At 30.6% G+C, this 9,296-nt stretch overlaps 2 protein-coding genes across 4 annotated transcripts; one reads left to right on the top strand and one right to left on the bottom strand.

Moving 5' to 3' along the window:
• The first annotated feature begins 476 nt into the window (after positions 1-476).
• LOC110632866 (squamosa promoter-binding-like protein 3) lies at positions 477-5,046 on the top strand. Its single transcript, XM_058130272.1, has 2 exons — positions 477-952; positions 4,770-5,046. The coding sequence occupies exons 1-2, from the start codon at positions 648-650 to the stop codon at positions 4,885-4,887; spliced, it is 423 nt and encodes a 140-aa protein (XP_057986255.1). The 5' UTR covers positions 477-647; the 3' UTR covers positions 4,888-5,046.
• Positions 4,898-8,996, bottom strand: LOC110632865 (mitochondrial arginine transporter BAC1). Of its 3 annotated transcripts, XR_009141421.1 has the most exons (9): positions 8,541-8,996; positions 8,314-8,403; positions 7,000-7,101; positions 6,594-6,701; positions 6,405-6,503; positions 6,149-6,337; positions 5,938-6,036; positions 5,672-5,803; positions 4,898-5,241 (listed from the first exon to the last, which is right to left on the bottom strand). XR_009141421.1 is itself a non-coding variant. In XM_021781228.2 (8 exons), exons 1-8 carry the CDS (start codon positions 8,631-8,633, stop codon positions 5,677-5,679), a joined length of 915 nt encoding a protein of 304 aa, XP_021636920.2. In that variant the 5' UTR covers positions 8,634-8,996; the 3' UTR covers positions 5,326-5,676. The 3 variants fall into 3 exon arrangements, 2 of the variants coding, with proteins under 2 accessions (XP_021636920.2, XP_021636921.2); XM_021781228.2 differs by lacking the exon at positions 4,898-5,241 and having other exon boundaries at positions 5,326-5,811; XM_021781229.2 differs by lacking the exon at positions 4,898-5,241 and having other exon boundaries at positions 5,326-5,811; positions 6,594-6,698.
• Between the last annotated feature and the right edge of the window lie 300 nt (positions 8,997-9,296).

Here is a 9,296-nt window from a genome sequence, read left to right as displayed (position 1 = left end):
ATATACATGGTATAATTTTTCTATAGAGAGGCTCCACATGCATATATATAACCTAGAAAACTTATATATATATATATATATGGTACAAGTCTACAAGAACACCAGCCAAGCCCAAGAAAACCTACCTTAGTACAATTTTCTTTATAAATGAAAATAAATCACTGCTGAGTTACTATGCGTTTTCCACAGAAATTCCCGTAGATTTCAGAGAGTTAGATTAGACTTCCTATTCATGACCTAATTCCATTATTTAATTAATAGCAACTTGTTCATTTGAAAACTCGAAATTAGAATATCTGCAATAGGCTTGATCTATATTAATTATCCCTAGCAAGAAAAAAAGAGTATATATAGCAGTATATATGTACGTGTTCTTTTACCCTAAATACAGTCATAAAGAAAAAAAGATGTGTATTTTACACCTATGATTTTCTTGTCTTGGAGCTAACTTAAACCTTAACTTTCATACCCTTCTACTATTACCCCTATGGTGACGGAGAATAAAAATGAAGTCTGTAGACAGTGGTCCTCACACATAAATCTTCTTCTTTCTCAACACCCATTTATCAAGGTCTTGGTGTTCTTTATTTTCTTCTTCTCCTCCATCTTGCTTGCTTTTTTTGTTGCCTTCTCTTGCTTCTCTTAGTATGGAAACTAGCAGAGCTGAGGGAAAGAGGAGCTTGAAGGGGATGGAGGATGAGGAAGAAGAAGAGGATGAAGAAGAGAATAGTGGGTTAGGGTTTGGAGATGATGACAAGAAGAAGAAAGGCAAGAAAGGATCTAATGCTAGTGGGTCAATGCCGGCAGTTTCTTGTCAAGCAGAGAATTGCACCTTTAACATGACCGATGCCAAGAAATACCATAGACGCCATAAAGTGTGCGACTTCCATGCCAAGGCTCCCTTTGTCCTTGTTGCCGGAATCCAGCAACGCTTCTGCCAGCAATGTAGCAGGTGAAACCCTAATTTTAATGTCCTTTCTAATCTCTCCACTTCTAACTTTGCAAACCAAAGTCTTGATTCCACTCTAGTTCAGGTCCATTAATTAAGTCATTTCCAATAATGTGGGCAAAATCCTAATTTCTGGGTCATTTTTAGGATTTATTCTATTTTCATTAATTTGTTAAAGTAATTTTTTAGATTTCATACCATCATATTCTTTTTCTAATAAAGCAATTAGAATTGAAATTATACATATATATAATCCTTCTTGTGATCCATTTCTTGGACTACAAAATTAATGTTTTAATTAGATTTATATAAGAAAATTTTCTATTATAATTGAAGTTTTAACTATTATTGCCAATTACATATCATTCATACCCTCATCAAGAAAATTATAGTTATAGCATAGGAAAGAAGATTTATAATATAGTTAGATTAGTAATTTGATGTTCAGGTATCTAGATCTAATCTTATCCCCTGTTTAAAAACTAGAATTTTAAAAAATTCATTTGCCGGTTACATATCATACATACCCTTATCGAGAAAATTATAGTTATAGCTTAGGAAAGGAGATTAATAATATAGCTAGACTAGTAATTTGATGATCGGCTACCCAAATCTAATCTTATCCCCTGTTTGAAAATTAGAATTTTATAAAAATTCAATTCAATTGACCTCTTTTACTTTCATCAATTTTCATGTTTGAAATGAAAGAATTATATTATTTTCAACTTAAAAAAAATATTTTAGAAAAATAGAAATCAAGTATGATTATGTGAAAATTCAATTGAATTATTTTCTTACAAATGATTTATTTCAAAGGAAGCCTTATGAAAATACTCAGAAATACTATTAATTATGATGTTAGGTAAATAATAAATTATAACTGAATTACTAGCAAGGTGTGCTAAATATCTTATTTATATAGATGTTATCAAGAAATTAAACAAAATTTTCTTTTGTAGACTATTTCTAATTCAAAGAAGAAGGATAAATAGATATGTTTTCAATTGAGAATAATCTTAAATAAAAGATAAATACTAAAATTAACTTAAATGTTCCTGTTTTAAATATATTTATGAAGAAAGATTGAACTAGTGTTGTATACTTACATATATATAGATAACCCTCCTTTAATTTCACAAACACAAATGGTAGTTTTCTCAAAACTCATTATATAAACTGATTTAATTAACTATCACTGAAATAGATTAGATGATAATTACATATATTTTATACTAATAATTCCTAAATAATACCCAAACATGTTCTATATTTTTTTTTCACTCTTTTAATTTAGTCTTATAGCCATATCAATGGCACAAATATGTGTAATTAATTCTTTCCTGAGTAAAGATTATTAATTATATATATAGTACTTGCAATGAAATTAGTTTCTGGTAAAAACAAAATAAATGTGAAAGATTTATTAATATTATTTGAATTATATCTATTACATATTGTACTAAGAATATAGCTTTTAAATCAAATCTAGCACAGAGTAAGAGTGCTTACAATTCACTCATAACAAACAGTAGTAAAAAAGACAAGGAATGTGAGCTGGAGATCACAATGATACAATTTATGAATCATTCCAGAAGCATTAAAAGCAGCAGACCATAAACTCCACTTGCATTAATTATCTTATTTTTTTCCCTTTTTTTATTTTTTTTTATATGAATCAGTGAATATCCTGTTCCAAGTCTTTATTATATATACCATCCAATGACTTATACAGAAAATATATTTTGATTAAGATCTCTATATGACCTTAATTAGTTGCTAATAGTTTTAACTCCTTTTCTTTTTCCTTTTTTTTTTTAAAGCATTATTCCAGTATTTGCATTTCTTGGTCTAGGTCTAGAGCTTTGTGAATTGAGGCAATAGGAGGCATATGTTCTTTTTGTCCTTTAGTTTGAAGCTTTGGTTGATAAATCAAATATAAATTTTGATTTGTCCTTAAAGTTCCATTGATGATGAGAATTTTCACTTTAAATCCTATGTCAAGAATAAATCATGCATGATAATCATTTCCTTATAAAAATCTCATCCATAGTGCCTTCATTACAAGTTTGTTTCTTTCTCTCTCTCTTTATATTTATATATATTTTAATTATATTATCTATAAAAAAATTATTAAATATACTCCAATAAATACCTTTTTATTCACATAAATATAATATATATTTTTATAATTTATAAAAAAAATTATGTGTAAATGTAAAAAAAAAATAAATTCTTATATATATATATATATATATGAATATAATTAATAGCTTTTTTTAAGTTATTGTATGAATTATTTCTTTCAAGGATTGGTTTATGATGGGATGTGAATAAATTTTTCCCTTCATTTGTATATTTTATTTATGTAAAATGTAATATAATTTATTAAGTTTTAAGAATTATATGTGTAATATAATTTATTAAGTTTTAAGATCATTTCAAACCCAAAACTCCTCCTCTTTGCCATCCTTTTAAAACAAAAAAAAAAAATTAAATAGATTAGTTTTATTATGAAAATGATGTTGGCAACTTGGCTTTAGAGTAAGTATTGCTATAGCTTCATGATTCTTTGAGTACATTAGTGCTTTGGGTTTGACGTTTGAAGATTTTCTATAAAGAACTACTATTTTTCTTTAATATTTTGATTTATTAATTGTCCCAGCGTTTGGTTTGGTTACTTATTTTTTAATTTTTGATTTAAAATTTATTTTTTAATTTATAAATTAATTTTAAAAAATAATTAATTATTTAATAAAATTACTTAAAAATTATTTTTAAATAGTCTAAATATTTAGATAAAATATACTTAAAATTAATTTAATTTATAAAAATAAAACAAATAAATATATAATTGAGTATTGTAGTTGTTAAAATGAAAATAACATGAATATTTTTTAAATTTATTAAGATAATAAGTATTTAACTTTATCAAAAAGTAATTTTAAAACAAATAGATAAATTATAAATCATAAAAAAAGTAATTTATTTATGACTTTTAACTTATTTTAAATATATATTTTTTTAATTTTTAAGTTAAATCAAATAGTAATTTACTTTTAACTTTATATTTATAAGTCGGTTTAGCTGACTTGTAAACTAAACAAAATACCTTCTTAAATTCTTCTATATATATATATATATATATATTAATTTCCTTTTCTTATGGGATCACACAACATTATAATAAAAGGTATATTATTCATATCTTTCTTTAAAATCAAATTATAATAATTTTAAATTTATTTGATTAATTAAGGCAATAGAATCTAATTGTCTAATAGTCAATTCCAATATTTACTTTTCTCATTTTAATCTTAATTTTTTTTTCTCTTTTTTACTGTTAATTCTTCTAAGAAACTTTCCTACGTAATTTTTTTTCCGTCAAACAAGTTAAAACATTTTTTCAATTATCTTCAATATTTTTTTCATTTTTTTACTTAAATTTCAGGTTAAATCTTCTTTTATACAATATTAAAATGAAATTTAATTAGAATATTTTTGTTAAATTATTTTAAAATATCTGAAATCTAAGTAATATTTTAAATAATTCAAGTTACCAAATTAAAATATAAGTAAATTAAAATATTCAAAATTAATTATAATATAATTATTCCAACAAATAATTGACATAATGTAGGTAGGACACAGAAAAAGATTTTAGGCGCTTCTCAATGTTTGGTTAAGAGTTTTTGGGTTTATTTTATTTTATTTTATATTATATTTTTTGCTGATGAAATTATTTTATTTCATTTTTAGACTTTTCTGTATGAGTTATCTCAACTTGCTTCTTTTTTGTTTTTTCTAAAAATGGTACGTACAGGTTCCATGCATTATCAGAATTTGATGACAATAAAAGAAGTTGCCGGAGTCGTTTAGCAGGGCACAATGAGAGGCGCAGAAAAAGCTCATCTGACTGTCATGGAGAAGGCTCAATTTGAAAGTAACAAATAAAAAATAACAAGGTTTACTACTCACTGAGGAGGTATAGGCTTACAAAATAAAATTGCCTCTTCTACGGCCAGTTATATCTAAATATGTCAACTCTAGCCATATGCTCTCTCTCTTCTGTCAATTTAATAATATATAAACTTCCATTATATACCAGCTAGTTCTTTCTCAATGATCTCTGTGGATGTGTTCGATTAATCCCACAATTATATGCATAAGATCATCAGACAAGTACAAGGTTCCCACTAGGACAACATAAAGAGGTATGAATTCCATAAGAGATGATCTTGGAGACGCAATTCATCAACTTATACCAATTGCTTCGCAGCATTAAAAGCAAGAAGCTGCATGAAGGCAAATTCACAATTGAATGCGTTAGTAGGCACAAAAACTTGTTTAAAATCAACAAGGTTAAGAAAATGCGACTGTTACTGTAGAAAATGATGTAAATCATTCCCAAGGCCAAAGCCGATGATAAAATGCTTGAGCATGACTTACCTGAGCAACATCTACTAGACAAAACATAAATATAGCAATCCTTCCAGTCCTATACTAATATTCGGAGGTGATCTGCATGTATAACTTAAAAGTAGATCACTGCTAGTTTGCCAAGCCCACAAGAAATAATATGCAAATCCTTAATTTTCATAATAGAACCCACCCCAGTCCATTTTACAAAAAACTTTGCCATCCCAAAATCCCGATCAAAATTCGCTGCAACCCACCAAAGCTTGTAATGACAATGAGAAAATTGAAATTCTTGGTAATATTTACCATTCTTAATCATGCCTGATCCCCAACATTTTCATGGCAAGTTCCCAGGTGACTATTGCAGCCGCATTAGCTGGAAATGCTCGCACTATTGTGGGACCCAGACCTGCATAGCATCCTTTAAGTCCAGTCCTCCTGTAAATCTAACATAAAGGACTCATTTAGCCTCTTTACCCCCCCCCTTATTTCATCATCAGGCAAAACACCCAATTCCTGGAGGTTGGATGTTATTCCAAAATTAAAGAACAAAGAGAATGAGGACTTCTTACCTTGTTAAGTACTCGAAATGGATTTCTGGTGGAGCTTTTATCTGGAGCAGTCTGGATAATAGTTTTCGCCACATCCAAGGGCAAAACAGCAGACCAGGACTGGATAGCATGGGAACAAATAACACTAGTTAAAGTGTCACAAATAAAAATATTAAGCATCTGAAATGTAATATTCTAGTTCAGATATATCCAAGGCTGTCAGAATGCTTACAGCTACACCACCAAGGCCACCACTCACAATTCCAACTCCCATGTCAATAAAGTTGTTGTGGACAGAAAAAGAAGCTTTCAATTGTAAATGCATGTAATAACGGACATACTCATAAACGCTAAAGAAAACTGCATTTCCAAAAGATTCTCTTAACAGTGTTGTAAAACCCCCTCGAAAAATGCCTGCAACCTGAAAGGCTTTCCATCAGACCAAGACTATGTTAAAATTAGGTAGCCAATACACAGGATTTTCTCACCCCTTCATTTTTCACTGTTTGAAGGGCACAATCAAGAGGACTATTGTATCTACTGGACTTTGGAACCAAGGAGTCAGTACCTTGAACTTGCATCCTACACTGGAGAAACTCAGTTTCATAAGAATTGACACCAAAAACCAATAATATGGGAGAAAACAGAGCAACATATGAACTCTACAAGTAACTGACCTTTACTAGCTCAGATGGACATAATACAAAACTTATAATTGCTCCACCATAAGCTGCAGAAGGAATTATTACTTGGGGCATTGGCACATCACTACGCACTCCTCTCTTCTTGAGTATCATAAGGAGAAAAGGTCATAAATATGGAATAGACTCAATATGAATTTAAAGAAGTATCCACGAAATCATTAAGACAATGGGTTTGCAACAATATCTAGCAGAATAAATTCTGTATATTAATGCTGTTAATATCCCATACTGGTTTGGGATAGGGGTAATGTGTCCTTTTTATGGCCTTGGGCACTCCTACCTTGAGCTAGCTTTTAAGAATGAGTTAGGCCAGGCTATTTTCTTAAGAAATGCCAAATAAAGTAAGCAAATAGACTTATCCAATTTACTCCTTACATACCTGCAAGGACTGCTTTGTTTGAGAATAAATCCCAAAAAGAAGTGAACTCTCAAAAGCCATCCCAATAAATGATGATGTTGCACCCCTGTAAAGTCCTTTAACCTGACAAAGACAACTATCACTCGCTTATCCTTTGAAAATACTATCATTCAGAACATTCAGATCCCAAAAACCTTCACTCCATTCCATCAAAGGGAGGTGAGGGACAGGACCCTACATCTCTTGAAACAAGAAACTGATGACAGTTTTTTTTTTTTTCCTGATAGAATGCAGTATATGACCTTAAATTAGCTGACCTAGGGTTATAGGAAGCTCTGATAAGTTGTTCTAATTAAGTCATATAAAAATTTGTTTGAATGTGATAAAATAACGCCAGAAAATAGTTGAAACATATGGCAGATCATAACTGAAAAATTGCGTAAGTTTCCAAATACAATTGCAGTGTGATGCATCCAGGCTTCCTGCTTACCTCATTAACTGGTAGCAATTATAGGAAGGGCACTTGTGGCAACCACATAAAAGAAAAATGATTTTCTAAATGTATTTAAATACAAATGAAACTGGATAGCTAGATATCAATAATGATATTAGAAGTGCGAAACACTCAACCAACTAATACAAAGAAGAGAGAGGGAAACCCTTCCCACCAATGCAAAGAAATATGGTCGGATTAAGGCTTAGTTGTTATTGTTGTTGTTCTTGGGATAGGTGTAGAGCAAGAGAAGATGCTAGTTCAATATCCATGACAATGACTCTCTACATATCCATATTTCATTGTTATAGTGCCCCAAATGAATAAACGTTAACGAAAAAAATGAGAAAAGGAAACCCAACACACTAAGAAAAGGGTGATTTCAATTGCATACAAGATAGCAAGGTCCAATTCTTTATATTATGATATAGTCTAACATAATGAGTTCGTTTAGTAGAGATGACTCCCATCATTTCAAACGCATATTTTTATAGGTTTCATCTGTTATCACCAAACACCACACCCCCCCACCCATAACCCAACAAATCCAAACAAGTTAAACAAACTCCAAGTCTAATTCACCAAACAAATAACTAGAATACCAAAAAAATAGCAAGTTCATTCATGTAAAACACTAGCCAAAATGAATCTCATCTCATTCTTGAAATCAGTAAGAACTCAGCGGCCTATAATATGCTTAAACTGTTTCTTACTTACATTTCATCCTATATTAATATAACAAGTGAATGCACAAGAATTATTACACAATCAATCTGACTTGCGTAATAAATTAAAGACCAAGTTAATTTGTGGCTCACAATAAGATGTTAAAAGAAGCATACTCCTTCTGTCTTTAGGATCCTAGTCGTGCAATGCAAACCATTCCTGTACTTAATAGCATGCGCTTCCGCATTGTGTTTTTGCAGCTTTACCTAAGAAAAATGAATAAATAAACAAAATAATTACAAATACAAAGAGAATTTCATTAACCCATTTTCTTGAAGCCACTATGTGATAAACCCTCTCTAGTATTTGCAGAACTGCAAAATCTAGAGCTACCCAGATATACCTTGACGGTGTCGAAGGGATGACCGGTGATAACTGTGGCAACACCAGCGAGTAAACCGGCTAAGTATTCCTTGTAAATCCCAGTGTCCCCCATTTTCCGTTTCTCTCTCTAAACCCCTAAACCTGTGGACTCAATATTGTTTGTTTATAATAGGGGAAGTAAATAGTGACGGTGGTCCTTGTCATCACCCACTGCACTTGCGAATGGTGTGAATCTACGACCGAAAGAGAGATTGAAGATACGGAGAGTGGATACCGGCCAGAAATGGTATATGTAAATTAGAAGAAAAAGATGATGGAGAATGCAGAGTGACTACTTGTTGGGTCGAGTTTATATATTGCGACATACAGGACCTATGATCTGCTTTGGTTCATGAAGCCGCTAATGGGCGAATATACTTCTTTCTTTTTTACTACAATAATAAAAATTTTGACTTTATAATAAAAAACTTCGCCCTCTTACCTTTGCTTGATTAGGCAAGAATTCCCCTTTCCCATTAAGACACAATCAAATTATCATCTTTATGCTTTTGCTGCTCTTGTTCTTTTTTATTTCTTAAGTTAATTTTTTATATTCATGTAACAGTGTCGATTCTTGAAAACGAGAGAGAGAGAGAGAGAGAGAGAGAGAGAGTTTTATCGTTTATGGAAGTATTATTTTGCCCGCATTTTAATTAAGACAGGAAGTCAACAAATCTCAACTCCTATCTCCCACCCCACCCCCCACACCCCCCCAAAAGCAGTCTCTTTCACTGAG

The sequence above is a fragment of the Hevea brasiliensis genome, chromosome 11 (assembly GCF_030052815.1).
Source record: "Hevea brasiliensis isolate MT/VB/25A 57/8 chromosome 11, ASM3005281v1, whole genome shotgun sequence".
Classification (NCBI taxonomy): Eukaryota; Viridiplantae; Streptophyta; class Magnoliopsida; order Malpighiales; family Euphorbiaceae; genus Hevea; species Hevea brasiliensis.
This window is presented reverse-complemented; position numbering and strand designations above follow the sequence as displayed.